At 27.6% G+C, this 23,722-nt stretch overlaps 5 protein-coding genes across 6 annotated transcripts; 1 reads left to right on the top strand and 4 right to left on the bottom strand.

Annotated features, from left to right (window-relative positions):
- Positions 1–99: 99 nt before the first annotated feature.
- Positions 100–1,891, bottom strand: LOC113372965 (mitochondrial ribosome-associated GTPase 2; the record flags this gene model as incomplete). The annotated part of the gene is made up of 4 exons (XM_026613295.1): positions 1,659–1,891; positions 1,057–1,359; positions 673–855; positions 100–594 (listed from the first exon to the last, which is right to left on the bottom strand). Coding segments are annotated over exons 1-4 (1,110 nt in total), but the record flags the coding sequence as incomplete, so codon positions are not given.
- A 184-nt stretch (positions 1,892–2,075) lies between these two features.
- LOC113372533 (probable RNA-binding protein 18) lies at positions 2,076–3,041 on the top strand. 2 transcript variants are annotated; one of them, XM_026612875.1, is made up of 3 exons: positions 2,076–2,312; positions 2,475–2,606; positions 2,671–3,041. In XM_026612875.1, the coding sequence occupies exons 1-3, from the start codon at positions 2,280–2,282 to the stop codon at positions 2,965–2,967; spliced, it is 462 nt and encodes a 153-aa protein (XP_026468660.1). In that variant the 5' UTR covers positions 2,076–2,279; the 3' UTR covers positions 2,968–3,041. The 2 variants fall into 2 exon arrangements, with proteins under 2 accessions (XP_026468660.1, XP_026468659.1); XM_026612874.1 differs by having other exon boundaries at positions 2,393–2,606.
- Positions 3,014–4,507, bottom strand: LOC113372532 (lysosomal thioesterase PPT2 homolog). Its single transcript, XM_026612872.1, has 5 exons — positions 4,274–4,507; positions 3,978–4,119; positions 3,810–3,917; positions 3,459–3,732; positions 3,014–3,270 (listed from the first exon to the last, which is right to left on the bottom strand). Exons 1-5 carry the CDS (start codon positions 4,403–4,405, stop codon positions 3,072–3,074), a joined length of 855 nt encoding a protein of 284 aa, XP_026468657.1. The 5' UTR covers positions 4,406–4,507; the 3' UTR covers positions 3,014–3,071.
- Positions 4,508–5,065: 558 nt separating this feature from the next.
- On the bottom strand, positions 5,066–15,066 carry LOC113373138. The gene is made up of 7 exons (XM_026613453.1): positions 14,967–15,066; positions 10,981–11,148; positions 10,710–10,910; positions 8,260–8,688; positions 5,447–5,533; positions 5,253–5,337; positions 5,066–5,136 (listed from the first exon to the last, which is right to left on the bottom strand). Exons 1-7 carry the CDS (start codon positions 14,971–14,973, stop codon positions 5,076–5,078), a joined length of 1,038 nt encoding a protein of 345 aa, XP_026469238.1. The 5' UTR covers positions 14,974–15,066; the 3' UTR covers positions 5,066–5,075.
- A 1,492-nt stretch (positions 15,067–16,558) lies between these two features.
- LOC113373547 lies at positions 16,559–20,405 on the bottom strand. Its single transcript, XM_026613838.1, has 3 exons — positions 20,187–20,405; positions 19,281–19,452; positions 16,559–16,851 (listed from the first exon to the last, which is right to left on the bottom strand). The coding sequence occupies exons 2-3, from the start codon at positions 19,420–19,422 to the stop codon at positions 16,559–16,561; spliced, it is 435 nt and encodes a 144-aa protein (XP_026469623.1). The 5' UTR covers positions 19,423–19,452; positions 20,187–20,405.
- Positions 20,406–23,722: the final 3,317 nt, after the last annotated feature.

Below are 23,722 nucleotides of genomic sequence, written 5' to 3'. Positions count from 1 at the left end.
CGTTATATCATTCATATACATTTGTAATTTATTATCAATAAAATTATTTGTACTTAATCATAAACATTATTCAAATAACATATAATTTCAACTATCTGTTTCAAATATATCATCATATAATATTCTTAACTGCATTAAAAGTTTTTCAATATTTGTGCCTACCTTAGCTGATATAGGTATAACAGGCAAATCTGTTTTACTTTCAAGAAGTTCCAAATTATTTTTTGAGTCTTCAATATCAATTTTATTAGCAATAACTAAATGAGGTCTTCCTAAAAGTTCTGGACTGAACTGCCTTAACTCATTTTTTAGTATATCCAAATGAACCCATGGATCTTTCAGAGAAACATCTAGAACAAATAAAAGTGCAGAACAGCGTTCTGCATGTTTTAAGAACTGTATTCCTAAACCACGATTTTTGCTTGATCCTTCAATTAATCCTGGGAGATCTGCGACTGCAATTTGTTCAAAATCATCATATTGAATCATACCTAAGTGAGGTCGCAAAGTTGTAAATGGATAAGGAGCTATTTTAGGCCGAGCACGAGAAATTGCTTGTAAAAGAGTACTTTTACCAGCATTTGGAAATCCAATCTGTTAAAAAATAGGCAAATTATCAGAAATTATTAGAAAAATGACTTTTAATTTGAGTTTGATTCTTGATAAACTTACAAGACCCATATGTGCCATACTTTTAATTTCAAGAACATATCGCAAATCTTCTCCTTTAGCCCCAAATTCACTAATTTGTGGAGCTTGTTCAATATCTGTTGTGAAAAAGTGATTTCCTTTACCCCCAGCACCACCACGAGCAGCAACAAACATTGTCCCTTCCTTACTTAGATCTCCAATTACCTAATAGATGAATAATATGTTTAATGTAAGTAATCTCTATTTAATGTACTCTATATATCAAAGGAAAATCAAAGTTTTAACAATTAATAAGTTAAGTCAAAAATAACGTACAGAATAGATTTAAAAAAAAGACCAGCAAACTAATTATGTATGGCAGTTAATTCTTAAAAAAATAAAACTTAAACAACAAATGCAACCTACATCGCCATTAGAATTTTTTATTATTGTGCCTACTGGAACTTTAGCTACTGTATGAGGAGCATTCCGACCATGGCAATCTTTTCCTCTGCCCTTTTCACCTGAATCAGCCTTTAATATTGTTTCTAAGTGGCTCAAATTCGACACATTTGTACATGCTTCAAACACAACATGACCACCATTTCCACCATCACCCCCATCAGGGCCTGCATTTTCATTTGCCCATAGTTGCAAAAATGATATGCAGCCATCTCCACCATCACCAGCGATGGTTCGAACAGGTTTAGTATCTATAAATTTTTGAGTCTGCACATAAAATTTAAAAATAAATAAAAGTGCAATAATAGAATTTACATAAGATTTTAGGAGTATTCTAATAATTAATTATTTTGATTGTTTTTCCATAAGTATGGATTTTCTACTTTCATGTATTCATACTGAATTTTCAGAAATTGTTTTGTAGATATTCTCTTATATAACTTTTAAAAAATGTGCCATTTAAACGATATATATATATATATAAATAAATATCTTTATTTAAAATTATTTAATTCATATTTAAATACACGATGCTCTCTTAAGAGCACAAATAAATAAAATCGTACTTTCGTCCGTGTAGATTTTTGCTTTTTAGGTTTAAGTGCTACAGCTACAGTTTTTGAGTAACATTGGCAAAGACTAATAGCACCATTTAACTTTGGAACATTAAAACTAGCTTTGAATATTTTGAACATTTTTAAAATATGATTTAAATGTTCATAGTTTACTTAGATATGTTCTAGGGTTATGTTCCTATTGTATATTGTTTTATTTTGACAATAAAAATTAACGAAGTTGATGAAAATGAAATGTCAAATAAATGCAGTGCTACCGCTACACAAACTTATTATTAATACTTTTTGTCTACAACGACAATACCACTAAAAATATATAGATTAGAACTAATCTGGCACTACAACTGTCAAAAGTCTTAAAATATAATAACAAATATATATTTATATGTTGTTTTGTAAATAGATTTTTTCAGTTTTCATTTTCATAGAATTATAATGAACATATTGTAACAATTTTATTATATGAGATAGGTGTATTTTTTATTTAATATTAAAATATTAGTTATATTACTAAGCTAAATTAAGTTGCGACCCAGGCACGACTTTAATTGAAGCTTTACAGTTCCAATAAATATCAAAAATGACTGAGCAAGAAATAGCTCCGCAAAAGTTATGGATTGGAAATTTGGATATAAGATTAACGGAGTAAGTTGGATAATTGTTTTAATATATATGTGTACATACATACAATTTACATATTAACTGAAGTTTTTTTTTATAAACTGGTTTCAAATTTTAAAATTTATTCAAAAATGCGGTAATATTGAAAATTTTGATCTGCCATATGTTCGCAATGGAACCAATAAGGGTCAACACAGAGGCTTTGCCTTTGTTACATATAAATCCTCTGGAGATGCAAAGCATGCTATGGACACCATGAATGGAAAAATAATAATGGGAAGAAGAGTAGTTGTAAAATTTGCAAATAAAATCAATGATGTATGTGCATAATGTATTCTTGTGTATGTGAAACTTTCAAGTAACTATTGAATTTTCTTTATAGGAAGACATAAATAATAAGCCAGATCTAAAAATTTCTGCCCTAACTGGAGCATCATCAAATTCAAACAGAATAGGTAGAGAAACTACAATTCGAGCTATTGAATCAAAATTAAAATTGATGGAAAATCAATCCCTAGATGTTTGTGCAACCTTCAACAAACCTGCTGCTGGCGAAACAAGTTTGGTTAAAAATTATCAATATAATTTAAATTCTAAACCAATCATAGAAAAACGAAGTAATTTTGATCACAAATATAGGGGATATAGAGAACATAAACCTTACACGAAAAAAAAATAATGAGTATAATTTAATTATACAATATATATTAAAATATGTTTCAGACTCAATTTTGTATTTAAAATAAATTATATTACAAGACATTTTTTTTATATTGCCTAAAATCAATCTAGATGTGGCAAGATAAAATTATCTACTATAGAAGTGTTAAGATGCCAATCATAATGTTGTACTCCTGGAACTGTTATAAACAATAACTGGTCTTTTATAAACATATCACGTAATCCTAAGAGGTCTTTAGTGTAAATATCACGCTTCTTCAATGGAATAACATCACCATTTTCATCATAATATCCAAATTGGCTAAAACATCCCAAGATAATATAGTTCACAAATTATAATTTCTTTATTAAATCAATTAAATTTGTTCATAAATCATAATAAGAATTTAAAAATAATTAATAAAAATAAAAATTAAAAGCCAATAAGTATATAAAAAAAAACATTTTTCTTGTGTATAATTGTATATATTAAACTAAAAATCAATTCACCTTGATTCCCACGGTGTTATAACTCCATCATCTGGTCCACCAATTAAAATAAATTTTTCTAACTTTTTCAAAGTGTTTTTGAATTGAGATGATTTTGAAGAATGTAATTCATTGTTAACATATGGCAAAAAAACACTAATATTCATATACAGATCTTGATGATATGGATCATTCCAATAATTACCCACAGAAGTATATTGCCCAATTCGTGAGTAGAATAATTCATATGCCGTCTTACAAACCAAATTGGGAAATATCAAATGCAAAAATGCAGCTATAAATATATTTCAATATTATTATGTTTTTTTAGCATCTAATATAAATTACATTATGTGTAAAGCATTGTCTTACCTCCATACTGACCAGCTTGAGGTGAACTTAAAGATATGAGCTTCTTCACATTGTGATTGGGAAGCGATTGTATTGCAACTCTGGACAGAAGGCCACCTTGAGAATAACCTGCAAAATAGTTTCAATATTTACAAGATATATTATTTATATAAAACATATGTGCATTACCAATGATGTGTATTCCATCGGGATGACTATCAGAAATATTTTTTATATCATCAATTATTTCATGAACCTGACGCCAAGCTGGCTCTAAACTTGACCAACCTGCAAACTTTTCAGTATTGTAGATAACTGTTCCTGGGTGTATCTTGAATGTGATTCGATATGAAATTATATTTTATAATTATAAAATATATATTAATATATATATATATATATATATATTATATATATACATAATTATGTATTAAATAATTTCTAATATAATTATATTTAATTAAAACATTTTTTTACCGTGGTACCTCTTGAATACGTTTGCCTATTAAATTCATACTATTGCTTCCTGTTAAAATTCCATGCATTAATACTACAGGCTTATAAGCTTCGCAGATTACATGTAAATATACAAATATTAGCAGATCAGAGAACTTCATTTTACTATTAATATCTATATATTTTTGATATAAATTGTTCGATTAAAGTATTGCATATTAATATACAAAGTACAAAGAAAAATGCGCACGAAGTGAATTGAATGAATCGGACAGTTAAAATTGAATATTGTTTGTTATTTAGAAGGTTATCATCCCCACTCTGAAATCAAGCTGATGTCACAGACTCTAAAATTAGTATGGAAGTGAGTAACTTACTTACTCATATTAATCCAGAGCAAAAAGGAACATACATACTAAGGAGAAAAATATATTATTCCTCATATATCAATATATTATCCAGATACATAAAATGGCTTTTATTCTTTTAAAATAGGTGCAGCCGTTCTTTGAGAAAACGCCGACGAAAAGTCACATACACACATACTTTTTCCAACTTTGGTCTCGAACAAATCAGAATGGCATGAAAAGTTGAAAAAATATAAAGCTAGTAAAACGTTAAAAAAGAATTATCCTAAAGACCATTTATAAACAGTAAAATATATTATATTATAATTATTTAACACTTCTATGTTCTTAAAAGCATTTAAATTGTAAAAATATGTATACAGTATATTATATATATATATATATATATATATATATATATTATATATATATATATATATATATATATATATATATATATAACATTTATAATGAGCAATATATTTTATGGCGCCACCGAAGACGAAGGAACATCATTAATTTCTGGACTAGAAGTTGGAGGATGTCTGAAAAGTAAATACAAATTTGAAAAAAACATAAATAAAGTGTCAATAATTATTATTTTATTATAATAGTAGCATTTGTGAAAATCGCCTTAATCAGTTTTTTTAATAAACTTTACCTTCTCCTATATCTGTAGATAATAAATAGAATGATTGCGTTTCCAAATAGAAGGCCGCCAATCAGCAATGAAGGAACGATAATATCTAAGGAAAAATATTACAGTTAAGTAAATATATATTCACACTTTTATTTATAAAATAAATAATTTCAATATATGTAATTAACAGTAAATTAATATAATTCAAAATTTACCGAAAAACATATCGCCTTGTTCGTTAGCCATTACAGCTTTTGCTTCGTTAATAAGAGGGGTTGTGTCTATTTTATTCTCTTTTATATCTGCAAAAGGAATATTTTCAATTTGTTTTAAAATGATTTACATTTACAACATAATATTAACTATTTCATAATAGGTAACATGCATTAATTAATAATATATTATTATTAGTATTAGTATTTTTTCCATGGGAAAATATTTACAAAGAGTCCAGTTTTTCAGACCAGTATGAACGCTCACGATTTAATTAATTTTAATAGGTCCTATTATTAAATTTAGATTGACCCTCTAGAAGACCTTCACAAATGTACAATAAATTGTCACTCATGGGTTAATATGTATAACAGAGAATATATATAACACGTTTTATACAAAATTTCATTGCAGATTTCATCAAAATAGCACGAAAATTACCGATTAAAATGGCAGAACTGTAAATTATTTCACAAACTTTTCATTGATTTTTTTCTAATTTTTTACAGTTTATCTAAACATTAGAAAACGTAATTTTCTTCCAATTATACGTAATTATTTTTTTTTTATTACTACAAATTTCAACAATCAGAATAAGTCGAAAGTGAGTAATGAAAAACAAAACAGAGAAATATATATATACATATATATATATATATATATATATATATGTATATATATATATGTATATATATATATTTATATATATATATATATATATGTATACACATATTTATATATATATGTATATATATATATATATATATATATATAGATAGATATAAATTATAATAACAATAATACATAATTTAATTAAATTTGCATTAAGTGTTTTTTTATTTCATTAAATCGTATTAAAACATGTGCTTATATTTTCTTGTGATTGATTTTCATTTTATTTCCGTTTGTCCTAGTTATTTACTTAAACTTAAAAGTCAATGTTCTGAAAATTATAATAAATTTTTATAATAATAATAAAAAAACTAAACAGTATGCAGTATGAATAAATATGTGAATAAATATGAAGTAATAAAGAATAAATTTAATATGAAGTAATATAAAACCTAATTATAAAGTCATAAAGTTAACCATCAAGTCAATTTTCTTAATGTTATAATATATTTTTATCTTAATAATAAAATAGCACACTTGATAATAAAAATGTATGAATAAATATGAATGAATAAAGAAGAGCTTTATACATATTGATTGCAATATTTTGATGTAAAGAAAGATGTGCTCTATATAATGAATTTTATGATTCAGTTTATCAAATTCACGCATGTCAGCAAATAGCATATGCGCCGTATAAGCAGTTTGTGAATGAAAGCATTGACAAGAATATTCTGCGCTTCGAAGCGATGAGAAAATATAAGTATAGCTTATAAAGTTTATTTTTAACTAATTACATGCATTTTGTTTGTATTAAATCTGATAATATGTTTAGAAATAGTATAATGAACTAGTAGTGCATGGCATCGTGGCTTAAAGGAAATTGCTGGAACTGAATTACCATTTTTGGCTCTGTTTGTTCTGTCCCGGCCTTTACTGAAACCTTATCAGCACGTGTCCCAGAATCGAATGTTGCTTGAATTATTCAAATCGGTTGATCCGTGTTGACGAAATCGTCGACGTAAATTTGTATCCGCACATACATACATACATACACACACCAATATTCATTTTTTCTAAGGTATGCCAAAATGTTCAGAAACCTTGGAAACGTAAAGATGAGCAAAAATTTTAATTTTCGATTTTTAGACAATAGTAGAACTTATCCTAAAGGAAGTTAAAAATATAAGTAGTTTTTAAGGTTTATATTGAACTAATTACACGCGTTTTGCTTATATTACATTTGAGAATGTGTATAGCAATCTATACATGGTATCCTGGTAATAGTACACCTAAGTCTGTTTTTACACGGTCTTTTTGTACACGATTTTGATATAACACGGTTTGAAAATTGAATATTTTTAATTTTTTTACACGATTTTATTCCATTTAGCACGATTTGAAATTTTATGTACTTACATTTTTTTTGTCAAATTTAATTTTTGCGAAGTATGTTCATATCACAAAAAAGTATTTATGAAAGAAAAAAGTCTGAAACCATCGATAGTATCGATAGTTTGCGAACACTAGCTTAAAGATTTAAGTGAATTCTCCTTTAGTGCGTACAAACAATTTTTACTGGTCAAAGCAAATGTGAATAGCACTAATTTAAGGGAATTCTCTTTATGTGCATACAATAAAATTTACTAGTCAGATTTAAGTGAATTCCCCTTTAGCGCGTACAAACAATTTTTACTGGTATTTACTTTCACTTATTCTATTTTATTTTATTTTTTACCTTAAAAATTGAATAACCTATTCTTTTCGTTCACAACATAGTTTTTTAGTTCCTGAACTTGCCATACATTTAATTTATATTAGGTTGTCAAATATCTCCCTTCCGCCTTTTTGTATTATAAACCAAGAGCAAAAAAGCGGAAGGGAGATATTTGACAATCTAATATATATACTTTTAAGATTAGAGTGCATATCTTTTTTGTCATTAATTACTATGCTTGTGTAATAATATAATAAGCATTATATATTTGATTTAATAAAATAAACATGAATTCTTGTTCTTAAAAATTCTTGTTTTTCACTAATTTTAATAGGTTTTAGAGATTAGGAACAAATCACCCATTTTTGTATAAGATCAATGTCTTTTTTTACACAGTTTTTTTTTTTGCACGGCTTCTTCTGGAACCAATCTACCGTGTAAAAACAGACTTAGGTGTATGATAAATAAATTAATAATTCTACTTACCAATGCAGCTGGGCAAAGTATTATTCCACGTGCGTCCGTCGACACAGACCAGAATTCTTTCCTCGGAGAGAGTATCAGGAAAGACATAACCTTCGACCGCACAGCTGTACCGGGCGCGCACAGGCAGACTGTTCCGACCGTTCGCCGCCGCCGATTTCGCGTCACTCTCGGCCGAATGCTCCGAGCTGTGGTTCGTGTTCGTCTCTTCTGGCCTGTTATCTCTCCTATGTTTGCCCCTCGGTGCGAGATCGTAAGTCTTTTTCCTTCTCGTATGAGAATAAGGGACTCTCAGGAAGTACTTGTAAACAACATGTTGAGATAAATATGGAACGACGATATCTTTAGCTTTAGACGACGCTCCACGTCTGGCGGAGGACAGTTGAAGTATTTTTACGCCTTTCGGCAATTGAGGCAATTTGCAGCCTGTAACTGAAAACGATTAATATAAAGTTAGTAAATAAAAGTGTATAATATAACATTAGTTAATCAATGATATTGTTTTTGATTTACGCTATTTGGTTACGTTTTATGTTTCATAGTGCTGTTTTTAATATATAAACTGGTGGTGCATGGCATCGTGCCTTGAGGCAAATTTGTGGAACTGTTCCGTACCGTATTTTAAAATTTTTGAAAGCTTTAAATTTTTTTGAAAACTTTGATAAAATTAAATTTTAGAGAGATTTGAAATTTTTGAAAAAATTGAACTTATTTGATTTTTTTAAATTTTTTTTAATATGAAGAATTTTTTTTGAACATTTTTCAAAGCAATCATGCTGCTGGCTGTTTTAAAGACAGTGTCGCAGTCTTACGAATAAAAATTGGAAAGCAACCCATGGAAATGTAAACTAAATTTGTACACATTAATATCTAGTTATAAATAGTTAATTTATTCAGATGCACAAAGTCCATTAGACCTTAAAGTAGGAGAGACTCTAATAAATTAGTATTAGTTAAGATGTATACTTTTGACTAGTTGAAGTAGTACCTAAAATCCAAAATATTTTTTTCAAATGGTTGTTATAAATTTTTAAACAATTAGAAAATAGAACATTTGTTGTGATACATGTCATGATAATCGATATGAATTATTATGATGATAGAACTGAAATTTCTTTTATTTGAAAAAGACTATAGTAATCATGAAAATGATTTTTTAATACTTTAAATGTAGACTTTGTCTTGTAAGACAGTTTTGCATTATGTACATATTGTTTCTTCTTTAAACAAATTCCGCAAAATATTTGTTGCTATTTATATTATTTGCGCAACATAATTTTGTTTGGAATTATATTCAAATTTCAGTATGCTTCATAGCTTTGTAGCACATAAATAATTCTTACAATGTGACTAGTTTTGCATTTAATTCGAAGGCGACGAGTTTTTTTTTCTAAGTCTATATTAAGTTTATTACAAGTATATGATAATTAATTAAACTATATTCTCTATAAAATATCTGATCATTGATGTGCATATGTCTAATGATCATTTTTGACCGCCAAATGGCAATTTTTTTTACTCTTCATATTGGATCTCTGAAACCGCTGAACTTGCCTCCCCAAAAATTTAATCACTTTTTCATTTCATCAATACACATAAATTTTTTTTTGAACCATTCAATTTGGACGCTCCGTTATCTCAAAAACTGAATCACTATTTTTGTTTTTTTTTTATCTTCGAAACGGCTAGACCTGTCTTTGCCAAAAACTAGTCAACACGTCTCCCCATCAATACGAATCTCGAATGAATTATTTAAATAAGTTGATACGTGTTCCCGAAATCGTCGACAAAAATTTGTTTCCTAACTAAAAATTACTTAGAAACATGTCAATTTTCTTGAAATAAGCAAACAATTGAATTTCAGAGATAGTATTGCCGTTTTCTTGTCGCCCTGGTAAATGTTACAACTTGCCGCAAACACGGGGTAAACTGTAACAACGCACTTTTTCTTGAACAGTATTAATTGTGAAATAATAAACAATAGTTATTGCATTATTTTTACTTTGGAATTTGTTAATGGAATAATCATAGCAACTATTCAACTTTATTTCTTAGATATCAGATTCCAAGATATATTTATTAAAAAAACTGTTACAACAAACCCCTAGCTCTCCTTCGAAAATTTACACAGATGAGAAAAAATAAGAAGTTCAAGAGTCGGAAAATGAAATTAAGAGCGTCATCTAATTAACATGGAGTTGAAATTAAATTGGATTAAATCTTAGATGTATCGTTAATTACAAACAAGTTAGACAAAATAAGATGATCTTTAGGAAAATAGTTATATTAAAAAAAGTAGCATTTTCGTTTTAAACTTGCACGATATTTTTTTATATAGTACGATGTTTCATCCGACCAATAGACTCGTAATTTTACAATGCAATTCACATTGAATGAATTTTACACATTTTTATCATGAATTTTCCAACACTTATAATAAATGGTTTATATACCTTTATAATAAAGTAGAAATCCTCTTTTAGGATAAATGTTTTTTGATCGGGTAGTGAATGTAACTGTTAATTTCTGATCTCCTTGTGAACTTATAGATGTAATTTTCTGACTTTCGCCACATGTGCGAATTAAATGCCTACCAATCGTATGATCGGTTATGGTTAAACTATCAACACAAAACGACTCATTATCCACTATATCTGAAAATTAAATAAATATCATTTGTTTAATTGTTAAATAATAATTTGATATCATTTATATCTTATTTACCTCTGAGTGACACATCAAGTAGCAAAAACTCCACCTGCAAACCAGGTGGTGGAGTTATTGTCCAGAAACAAGACAATCCTCCAACATAATAACCAGGATATCCAGGCGACATTATAAAACCCGTTGATCGAGTCAGAGAAGCACCACATAATCTCGATATCGAAGATTCTGTCATTTTAAATAATATAAATTAATTAAAATTATATATAAATATAAATATTAACAAGTGTGTCTACGCATCCTCTTATAACTATTCTTTATTTTTATGTGTGATTTCTCCAAATTTAGAAAAGTCTTATTAATTATATCTATTTTTAAGTTTACAGCCATAATAAAGTTGAAATAATCTAATTAACAAATCAGTAAGGACTTCCTATTTCCTACATTAAAAATACAAGGGTTACGATTATTTTTAAATTGCCTTGCTCAAGTTACAAATCGGATGGTTGTCTACATAAAACAACGAGCTTGCTAATGAGGATTTAATAGTTCTATTTAGAGAAAAGATTTATATATATATATATATATATATATATATACAAAACTGAAATGTTTCACACATCATTGTTAGAATTAATACCTAGTCATTCAGTTCTTTATGCTATTAACAAGGCAATCCAGTCTCATATAAGGCACCATCTTATGCTCGAGTTATTAAAATAGAGTTTAACAACCAGACTCACATAAGAAGTAATTTATAGTAATACCCCTTTTTGGTACAATATTTTTTGTGTCGATACTTTTAACAAATCGGTCTCAAAGAAACGTGCGAAATGGGCCGATCCTGGGTTTATGGTCACCTTGTATATTTATCGGGGTTTTGTCGCATTTTACCCTACGAAAGGAATCTTTTGTTACGTTTTTTGCTTATTGGAGTCAAATCTAATATGTACAAACCGATCCCCTGAAATTTTTACGAAAGCCGGTATAAATTCAGTGCTTTCATCAAGATGTGGAAGCCCTGAATGAATTCTAAACCAAAATATATAACACCAACGAGTAATAGATTTTTTTTCTAAGTATGAATATTACTCATTAGGTTCAAAAAGCAATTACCAGATATATTACCTCTAAGTCTGAATATTACTCATTAGTTCTAGAAAGTAATATATAAGATTTATCACATAAACTAGAAGTTAATGGAGTATCATATGTAAGAAAATGTATAAAATAGGTTTTGGTTTGTAGCCATATATCTATGTTCAAAAATGATATGTATAAAAGTGGGTATTTCTATACAAATGGATGATAAAATCATTACTGATATTTCATCAAAAATCAAATTCTACACAGACACGTGTTAGTGACCAAGTGCATTGTGTCCTTTTCCCATTGTACATAGTTATTGGTTAATTTATTAGCCCTATGTCTGCTTAATGGAACTAAGGGTAGATTTAGAAACTTGATAAAATCGTGCGAACTTACAATCTAGTAATATTTCCGTATATGTACTTTCCTTGAAATACAGCATTCGACATTGGGTAGTGAGAAGCTTTTAGTTTTTCAAATTGAATTAGAACAAAGTAGAATAAATACTTTCGCTTGTTATTTTTATACCAAATATTGTATTCAAGTGAAGTGCAAAATCGTGTCGACTTAAATATGTAAAATATTCCATTGAATTATAGGCTTCCCCTATTTTCTTTCAAGTTAAAATGGATTTGCATGTACGAACTTTACTAGATCATAAATATCTTTATGAGACATTTACACCATATATATAGAAATATATAGATGAACACATATTCAATTAATAAATCATTTTAATTTTAATTATCATTACGTTTGAAACAAAGTATGCTAGCACAACTAATCAGTGTTACAAGAGATTTTTTATACATATTATTTGAGCGATCATAACTTTTAAGGGTCCTATTAGCTGTTGTGAAAATTCAACTTAACAGTTAGTCAGTATGCAATAATTAATTCTGCAAAATGCCGATCAAGGGCTATTTTCACTTTAAAACATATTGCTATCTTTATTTCCAAGTAAAACTACTGCTTGTCACCAGGCTGCCCAAGGCAAGCCTGGGACCTGGGACCTCTGACTAAAATCTACGAGGAAGCCAGGAGAATTTTGGCAAGTTATTTCTACAATGTTATAAAAGAACACAAAATACCGAAAAATCACGTTCCTGTATCGGAATTATCTAGAAAATACGCATTGTTAGAACGACTCTTTCACGGATATCAAAAAGAATAGGGTGCCAGAGTTATTTCAAATATTTCATCATATTTACGCAACGGATCAAATGATACGGTATCGATCCGATATAATCATAAAATCTGAAAATTTATCGAAATGGATATGCTACTGTTACATATTACATAAAGAAGATTTATGTTGTCTCTTTATGATAACCAATATTTATGAAAACAAGTCTTGAAAGTATCATTTTGTTATTGAATCAATCAATCAGCAACTACTACATAACAAATACGAGTAAGTCATATATCAATAAAATACCCCATGTAACTAAATAATATAAACAATACATCTACCCCTAAAAACCGTTGGCCGACGCAGTTGGTTGAGCAGAAAACTGCCCGTCATTGAATAATTTATGAGAGTAGAAACAATATCAGTATTTACTCAAAATTGTAATCTGAACTTGAATATGTAACTATGTATATTTTTACAGAACCAAGCTTCAAGATTATTTTGAAATATTACATTTTTTTGAAACATTATCTTATAAAAAATCAAGAAAAATCCATATAGAAAGGTCTATTTGAATGTTACATTTTAAAACAATAATTAGCTTATATCAGAACAATTTATAACTCAATTTATACTAATGTAATAATGTAATAAATTTTGCTTTTTTATTCAATTATACAATTTTTTTTGATAAAGTATATAATTTAAACACAATACTTATTATCACTTAAATTGATCACATCTGTGTTACTAGCATAGAAACAATTTTAGAGACGCAGAAAATTAAACGAAAAGTAAGACAAAGTCTGCATACTAATAAACATTTATAAGATCATAAAATTAAAATAAATACTAGTGTTAAAGCAAATTGCTGGAACTTCTCGTACCGTAGCGGAATGTTCAAGGAATACTGAATGTTTTCAAATAGATTATTATAAATATTGTAACATTGTCTAATATTTATAAGAATTATATAAACAGAATCGCAGAGTTGAAATTATTTGTTTAAAGTATATTAGAACTTTAGTCAGAATTAAAAATAAAATCTGAAATCATTTAAATCGGACGTTTAGTTCTCTCAAATATGCAATTTTTTTAACATTTAGCTCTGTATACGGGAATTGCTGCACCTACCTCTGCCAAAAACTAATAACCACTTCTCTCAATCATTACTAATTGAATGTTTTTTAGATCATTCAAATCGGATACTCCGCTTTCTCAAAAACTCGATTTCTATTTTCTGCAATCTTTGCTTTTTATCTCTGTAACTGTTGGACCTGTTCTTGCCAAAAACTAATCAGCACATCTCCCTATCAATAGGAATCGAATGTTTTTTGAACCATTCAAATCGGTTGATCTGTGCGCCCGAAAACGTGAATGAAAAATTGTATCCGTACATACATACACACACATCCATTTTTTCTGAGGTATGCCAAAATGTTCAGAAACCTTCTAAACGTCGAGAAATGTTATTTCGAAGAGTTATCGAAATTTCATTTCGGTTTTTGGACGATTACAATAACTTACCCTACGGGAAGTTAATAATATCCATCAAGTCTTAAATTACACTAGTGACCACAATAGATACTTATTTGTTACTTCGAAGGAACTTTAGACTCTTACCATGTAGTTTTTAGAATGCTTAGCAACTTTTGGAACCTTACTAGGATTTTTACCAGGAACCTTGTTCTAGGAACATTTTAATCATATAGATATGTGAATCTATAAACATTTTAAATAAAAAAAATCTACATCAATAATTTTTGTAAATCTTTTATTAACAAGCTCGCCGTTTATGAAATGGTGTTATAGAGTCGCCACTCACCTGCCATACACGCGTACGTAATGCGCACGAGTCCTGGTCCCCATTGTTCGGAATTTCTGTGATCCTCGTGCAGTTTAAAACTGCAATGGTTTTTGCCCGAACATCTGCAGAGAATAGATACACATATAACTTTATAGATAAAATCATGACAAACATATTTTAGACACACACATTGCCAGAAAACAGAGCATAAAAGCACACATAACTTCATGGATAAAATCATCCAAAATATATTTTGGACATATTTAGGGAAAATAGATATAAGCATAGAGGCATATTCTAGATTATATTATATATGTATGTATATAATTATACATACATTGCATCTATAAAAGCTATTTTTTTTACAAAATTACGCTTTGACTGTAGTCCATATCTTTCATTCATAAGCAAAATACTAAAACTGATTTAATGCACATAAGTATAGTAATAAAGTACTTAAATATCTATAATTTGATATTATCCTAAGATAAAAAAACCACTACGCATAAATAAATATTATCGTATGAGGATGGGGATATTAAGTTGTTGTAAATATTAAAAAATAGACAGAACAAAGAAAAAATAATAGTTATTCAAGAACAGGGAATGCACGATATAGTTCTGTGTCTAAAATGATATTTTTAGTATATTTCTCCTGAATGAAGGTTATAACATTAGCAGTAATGTATGAATTTTAAATAATTTTAAAAGAATTTAAAATAAACTTACATGTATATAAAATTCATTAAATTTTTATTGTTGTCCGACTATAACGATTTTCATATATTATATAAAAACTATATAAAATATAAAAACAAGGCAGTTTTTTGCACTTTCATTAAATAATGTTGGACTTGCAAAACAAGTAATAGAAACGAAACTAATGGATCATGGAGAAATTCCATAAGTTAATATGCTTATAATAAAAAGCAAATATTATACTTTTAGATATGTAATTTATTTATTTCTTATTACTTGTTCAACAGATCAAATATTATTAAGCAAAAGTGCAAAAAAGATTGCAGTGTATTCATACTTATATTTATTATGATATTTAATTCTACATTTTAATAATAAATAAACAAGTCATTCTTTAAAATTAAAATCAATTTTTATTTTAACCACTTTAATATGATTCAAAGAATTTTATTTTTAAAATGTTACTAGATAGCTACATATATAACAAAAAGTGCAATAATACTTCCAATCCAATCAATAATTTGAAAAGTTAAATGAAAAAATTGAAAATGTATGAGGAGCATATAAAAATATTTTAAAATGTTGATAAGTGAATAAAGTTGTGAGTACATTTATATTTTGAAATTTGAAAAGTTAAATGAAAAAAATTTAAAATGTATGAGAAGCATATAAAAGATATTTAAAAATGTTGATAAGTAAATAAAGTTGTGAGTACATTTATATACTATTAATTATAATTTAAACGAGCTAGTTAACACTTTGTGTATAATTTGTGCACATATACATATATACTCAAAATTAATTTGTATAGTAATTGCCAATAAATATGGTACAATGCGACAGAAATGGTTTATAGGAACCTCATATCAAGATCGTTTTTTTCGACTCTATTATTTTCTTATTCGTGATATTTACCTATTATTTAGAGGACCTCGTAGATTTTGAACCCCCTTTACCGGCACTTTGTTATTATTGATATGGATCCACTCGAAAAGATCCCTTTGCAAATGTGCCTTGTACATTCGCCGACAGTTGGTGCTTCCAAATTGAGTAGTTCTATTCCTGGTTTGGTTCCGGTTTCCGTTTCCATACACCTGCGAATCTGGTGTGTATAAACCTGCTTCTAAAATTGCTATCAGGGACGTCAAACGGGCACACGTCAGCCGGAATTCCGAATCGGCGCATCCTGTCTCTTCGATTACCTCTAGAAAATAAATAATAATAATGTAGGAATTAAATCTAACGTATATGTCTACCTAGACATATAAAATTTTTATTTTTTTGCTAAAAAATCTGACTTGCTAATTCCACGCTTGCTCGACGTTACAAGTCATTCTGAATCTTTTGAGATCAAATTTGGGAGTCATTTTTTGACATTTCTTCGACGTTTTCTCAGGAACGATTGAACTGATTTCAAAAATTTAAGAAAACGTAATAAGAACTTCCATTGTAAAGATTTTCAAGTCGAACAAACAGTTTTTTTAGAATTAGCAGAAAAATGCAAAAATTTTTAGCCAACGTTTTCGTAAAAAATTTTAAATTGATTTTGATTAACCAAAAACTATTTGATATCATTTGGGGATCGTGCTAATCAGGTTTTGGCAGAGGTCGGTCAGATCGTTTCTCCATAATTGATTGTTAAATTGTTTTGACGATTGAAAAGAAACTTGTATAAAGTTTCTGGTCTTAATGAACATACTAAAATGTTAAAGAATTACTACAAGTGATTTAATTATAAAAAATTTCAAAGTTTGGATTTATCGCCCGCGTTTCTAAGAAATATTTCATGTGTGTTCGTTTTCCAATAATGTGTAATATTTCTCAGGATGCAAAAATAATTATCTTGTTTGAAAAGTTTGATCAAATTGAATAATCTGTACTAGTTTCTCACATAATAATACTCTACAGCACAGGTTCCCAAACTTGTTTATGTCGTGGACCCCTTAGGCTTTGCCAAATTTTTAAATATTTTTCTCTTTATAAATTTATATTTGTACTAACATTTCATATTGAGCATTCAATGTAAAAATACAAATACATGATTAAACATTATTTAGATTTTTGACTTAAAAATTATAATAAACAATAGATATTAACAAGGTGTGTTGCAATCCACTATCGTGGATCTCTAACATTTTTTTTGATAGAGGTCCATGTGTATCACTTAGAAAATCAATGCTCTACAGCAACTTATACTTATAAATCACTTAAATATACTTATAAATCACATAAATTAATATATTGATTTTTATTTATCAATTATTTACACATTTTTGAAAGTTTATGCAACTCGCCTTAAAGCAAAATGCCACCTATAATTAGTATAAAATAAAAAAACAAGATAATCATTATCCATTATCCAGGAGGTGAAAACCATAAATCAAAATTAAAGGCAATATTTTAGAGATTCTCCGTTTCTTTCACATTAACAAATCAATTCGATAAATTTAAAAGAAAAATAAAGAAATATCATATATAAGGAAATTGAAGACAAAGAAGACTGAAGAGTTATATAAAAATATTTTAATTATAATAGATATTAAATTAATGAAATAATCAAATGAAATGTATATATAACTTAGGTGAACTGTTTTCATAATCTCTCATACCTGACACTTCTATCTGTCTGAGATATGAAAATAATGTATATATATATATATATATATATATATATATATATAAATAAAAAAAATTCTAACTATGACCATCAATCAGAAAATATTTTAATTTAACAAAACAAAACAGCATTTTGAAATAATATGTTACACTTCTCGTTTATTATTTATTACAAACTAAATTTATTTTAATTGAAAAAAGTGTTTTCCAAATCCAAATAATTGGCCTTAAATGTATAATGAGATTGACCCTTATCACGACTGTTAGACCGCCCTCATAAACTCTTTGACATATTTCCTAAACAACTGAGCAACTAAATTTCTAATTAGTCTAAAAAGGTCATATGGTCAACCTTTATATATATAAATATATATAAATGAATATATATATATATATATATATATATATATATACATATATATTAAGTAAAATCATGTGATAATATAATATATATAATTTGAGTTCAAACGTCCAGGTGTTGTATAAAAAAAATAAATGTGTGGATAATAATATGTATGTATTTTCTAATAAGAATATTCTAATTTTTTGCAAGTTTATTTAATTTACATAAGTTTCGAATCCTAGCCTTTATTTTCTGGAAAATAAAGTTTGATATCGTAATACACAACACTAAGCTTTAAACATTCAATTACTGCCAGCTATTCATTAGTCATAAATTACAAAATTAAATTGCCTCAATCATACATGTCAGGCACAGATTATAATTTCATATCTCATAATTAATGATTAAAGAATTAACAATATCATGAAATAAATAGAAAATAAATTATACTGATAAACGATAATTAATTGGACGTAATTATGTCATCACGAGTGCAATCGGTCATTGCAAAATTATTGATGTAATTGAAGAAGTGTTGATGTTATTAAATGAAAATGTTTATTCATGAAAATCAAAATTAGACGCATTTTGCATTATCATGTATGATCAATATTGAATTAAAACGATCTATCAATCTAATATTTATTATTTGTTAAATATAGAGAATATATTACCTATCTTATCAGCAAAACAGCTAGCCAAAACAACAACAAGTGATATTATTGGGTGAAGACATTTCTGCATCTTGCTTATAACTTTAATGCCTTTCTCATCATATTTCTTTATTATCAAAAAAATGATATTGAATAAAATCATCTATCCATCTCTGATTGTATTCAGCACCAACTGTGAAAAATATTTTAGTTACATTGATTTAGTTAACATATGTATATAGAATTTTCCATATGTATACATTCAATTTAAATTGAATTTTATGAGGAAATTGTAATTTATTTTAACATTGCTATTTTCCTTTTCCATTCTCTCACTATTACAAATAATTCATAATAATAAATCTTGCTTTTAACTGGCAAAAATAAATAGCTATATAATAGATGTACAACTTAAAGCTTTTCTTTGCTTTCAGGAAGCATTTAAAGTGGTATATTTTATAGTCTATATAGCTACGGTTATCGAATAATTTTTACAGGTTTTAAAATATGAATTCCAAAATACTTGTATATAAGAATTAATTTAAGTTTGTTTTGCTACAATCAAAAGAAACTACTATTTTAATTGAATTGAATAGAAACTCAACCGAAGAAAGATTTGGCTGAATTAATGATTTTAGTTGGATTTTTATAAATAAATTTTGTCAAAACACGTTTTAGTTATGTATATATATATATTTATATATATACATATAACTGTGTTATTGGGTATAGCAAAACCTTTTCACCACAATTAAGCAACTAGGTTCTGGAAAAGAGACTTGATTGATACATATGCCCAATAAATGGTGAATAAAAAATATAATAAAATATTTATAAAAGATTAGGTTAAGTTAAGAGAATATCACTATGTTCATAAAAAGGTTTTTCTCTATGTATTTATTTTCATATTACAAATTGTTCTATTACCTATTATCTTCATTACCAATGGGAATTAAGAGAACACTTTCAAATAAAATCTACGGATATATTTTATATCATTTTAAAAGTTTCATTTTTATTTTATTGTATCGAAACAACAGAATATCACAATTTCAAAAAGTCTTCATCATTTGTCCACATGACAAAGTTTTCACCACCCACTAAACAACAACATGCATTTCGCGCGGAATTAATTTGGTTCAACCCGCTTTGAGCCTGAGAATATATTAAAAACTAATTTTGATTGATTTACTGGATTAAATGCTTTATAATAAATGTTCAAACCACTGAAAATGTTTTTGTTCTAAGAAGGTCTCAGTGGTTTTACAGTTGAAAAACGTCAGCACTACTCCGCGCGTGTTTGTTGACTGCCGAACGTGCATTTTGGGGAGGTTAACATGCTTTCCGCCTTACATCTAGGCGAGAGCTCGTCAACATTTTGGGAAAATACATAAAAAAATTGTAAATTTATAGAATAAGACTCTATATCTTACAAATGAAAAATTCTCATACTTGAAAATTTACACACAAATATATTTTGCAAACACTCAATAGTATAAACTTTATAACTTGAACTATAACTTTAGTCATAAATTAAATTGTGATTTTTTTTAGGCATCGTGTATAAAAACTTTTATAATGTTTTCTAGAATACATTATGACAACATAACTTAAATTTGTTTACATACTTGTACTAATAATAATTTTGCCTTTAATAAAGCCTTGGTAGTGTATAAAAATTTGTTTAGGAGTCATTAGGATGGGTAATGATTTATCACAAAATAAAAAAATGCATATAATATATATTTGCTAATCTTAATTATTTATACATCTTCACAACTTTTTCCACAAGCTGATGATGACTATACATTTTTCAAAATTTTCAAATTTTTATTAATTTTTGCCCCTACGCCTCTAAACTCCAACATAGGTAAATCTGAATATATGATTATTTAAACTTACCTAAGTTTATATATTTATTTTATTATATATAATATATAATTAAGATTCGAATTATTTTACAATTTTTCCTCAAATAATTATTTATTTAATTTTTCATTTATTATTTATCTTTGAATTTGAAGAAGGGGGCATTCTATTCACGCAGCTTTACAATATAAAATTTATAACTTTGCATCTTATAATTTTAATCAACTATGAACAACAGAAATAAAATTTTACCATATGATGAAAATTTTTCACAAGAAACTCTACTATATTGCAAAAAGGAGTGGGGGTGCTCTAGAATGATTTAACCCTCCAAGCAAAGTGTACTGCACCCTCGTAGAAAATAAAGATAAATATTTTATGCTTTCGCATAAAGGGCACAATTCGGTTTGGTACAAAACAATAAAATACAAAATAAATGGCAGGACGTCACCTTTTCTGCGAGAGAGAAACAAGAAAGGTGTTTTTTCAGTACGATAAAGGTTTTGAAAGTTTTAGATTGATATGGCGTTTAAAAATTTAATAAAAGAAGGGGAGTTACAGGTAATACATGTTAAGTTATTGCTTAAAAGTGTATATTCTTTATTTATTATCTTGAATTTTATAGCTAAGGAATATATATCAATATATCACAAAATAATATTATTTATTAAGAAAACTCAAAATAGAAGAAAATACATAGTATTCAGATTGATTGACTTTCAGAAATAAAAGTTTATGTTCATAAAATCCGATTTGTTTTTTTCAAGTTTTTGTCAAAGATTCTGAATCAGTTTTAAAAATTCATAAAATCTTCGAAATATATCAGTTGAAAATAGCGCTTATTATGTTTTAGCTAGGTTTTGGCTAGGCAGTTTCTTTGTAAATAATTGTTTAATTTGTTTTGACGATTTTATTTGATAATAAAGTTCATAGACTTAAAAACATCCTAAGATGTTATAAGCCTACTACAAGTGGTTTAACTAAAATAATTTATTATTGTATCATATAGTTTAAAACCTGTTTTACTAGAATTAATGTAATTACAAATATAATAAGTGTGACGGTATCAACTGAAAATTCGAAATCGTATCATATACTGTTTGGTGAAAATTATACGTTCAATTAAATAATTTAAAATTTCATTACCAATTAACAAGCTAAATCTCAATTCTTATCAATTACATCGATCAAATACACATATCTGGAGGTTTATGCAACTTGCTTAAAGGCACAATGCCACTCACAGTTAGACAAACAACTAGTTTGCGCTCTATGTTGTTATGTTTAGTAAAACTATGTTTAATAATTACTTATTAGCAAAGAAATTAATTAACTGACATTTCTAATATTTATTTAGACAAATAATTCAACATTTTTAAAATATACTAAAAATAATAATGGAAATAAAATCAAACCGAGTTTTTGGTTTTGAGTAAATCTGAAAAAAGGGGTCACATTGAGTCAATCTGAAAAAAGGGGCCACTTTCACACATTTTCAATGATATCTCGGCCAAATGATGAGCTACGAATTTGAAATTTGGTATATCGGATTTTCTCAAAAATAACTATAAAATGGCATCAAAATTATTTAAATACCAGGGTGGAGCCAATTCTGTAAGGAAACACGCTCATACCCTTTATGGATACCTTCTCATAAATAGTTAATTCTATATATGTTTTATTATTTATTTAGACTGTAATTAATAAATGTTTCGCAATATATATTATTTTATTTATTTTTGTATATAATATATTATATATAGTTTTTTTTTCATGAAAAATATGTTCATTATTTCTCCCCTAATTTACGATACTGGCAAGTTATGCAGTGTATCATGATCACCAAATTACAAACTTATAGTTAAATAACATGTTAATTAAATTTGCTCAATGTATATTAGTACAAAATGCCCCAAGAGGTAAGAGTATTATTCCCCAGTGCCTAATATTGGTCTAATTCCCTATATAATATTTGATAGGACGGCTGAATGCACATAAGTTGCAGCGCTAATTCCGATGAAGGGGGCCCTGGAGCAAACATCGCCGTGCATCGTCAGGGAAGGCCTGTGAATTCTGAACAATGGTTCGACCTGATTGCGCCGAAACGACATAATAAAATGCAAACCATTGATATCGCTCAATTACATCCCTAACAGACGAAGCAACTTGAATATAAGATTGTTGTAAGACAGAATACTTTAATTTAAATTATGATACAAAATGTGGATAGACAAATGTAATATTTATTTTTGACCGCCAAATGGAAATTTTTAGCTTTTTTGTTGGATCTCCAAAACCGGTAGACATGCCTTCTCAAAAATTTAATCACTCTTTCATTTCATCAAAGTAATGTTTTTGAGAGATTTTTCAGCCATTTTTGCTCCGTATCATCGGTTGGATTTGCTTTTGCCAAAAACTAACCAGCACACCACCCCCTCAATAAAAAGCGAATTTCTTTGAATCATTCAAATTGGCTCATCTGTGCATTGTGAACCAAAAATTGTATCCAAACATACATACACTCCCATACTACAGTTTTTTCTAAAGTACATATGCCAAAATGCTGAGAAGTTAAGATTTTCGATTTTTAGGTG

Source organism: Ctenocephalides felis, unplaced genomic scaffold, assembly GCF_003426905.1.
Source record: "Ctenocephalides felis isolate EL2017-DRISC unplaced genomic scaffold, ASM342690v1 CF-g0.4_SCAFFOLD_01604, whole genome shotgun sequence".
Classification (NCBI taxonomy): Eukaryota; Metazoa; Arthropoda; class Insecta; order Siphonaptera; family Pulicidae; genus Ctenocephalides; species Ctenocephalides felis.
Note: the sequence above shows the minus strand (reverse complement) of the source record. Positions and strands in the feature narration are given on the sequence as shown.

Coding starts and splice junctions, on each gene's coding strand:
- LOC113372533 (XM_026612874.1), top strand. CDS start 2,248: ATGACTGAGCAAGAAATAGCTCCGCAAAAGTTATGGATTGGAAATTTG. Junction 2,313..2,392: donor TTGGATATAAGATTAACGGA/GTAAGTTGGATA, acceptor TTTTATAAACTG/GTTTCAAATTTTAAAATTTA. Junction 2,607..2,670: donor TTGCAAATAAAATCAATGAT/GTATGTGCATAA, acceptor TTTTCTTTATAG/GAAGACATAAATAATAAGCC.
- LOC113372532 (XM_026612872.1), bottom strand. CDS start 4,405: ATGAAGTTCTCTGATCTGCTAATATTTGTATATTTACATGTAATCTGC. Junction 4,120..4,273: donor TAGGCAAACGTATTCAAGAG/GTACCACGGTAA, acceptor ATCACATTCAAG/ATACACCCAGGAACAGTTAT. Junction 3,271..3,458: donor ATAACACCGTGGGAATCAAG/GTGAATTGATTT, acceptor GGGATGTTTTAG/CCAATTTGGATATTATGATG.
- LOC113373138 (XM_026613453.1), bottom strand. Junction 10,911..10,980: donor ACTTGATGTGTCACTCAGAG/GTAAATAAGATA, acceptor TTTAATTTTCAG/ATATAGTGGATAATGAGTCG. Junction 5,137..5,252: donor ATCTACAGATATAGGAGAAG/GTAAAGTTTATT, acceptor TTTACTTTTCAG/ACATCCTCCAACTTCTAGTC.
- LOC113373547 (XM_026613838.1), bottom strand. CDS start 19,422: ATGATTTTATTCAATATCATTTTTTTGATAATAAAGAAATATGATGAG. Junction 16,852..19,280: donor CTGTTTTGCTGATAAGATAG/GTAATATATTCT, acceptor TTTATTTTCTAG/AGGTAATCGAAGAGACAGGA.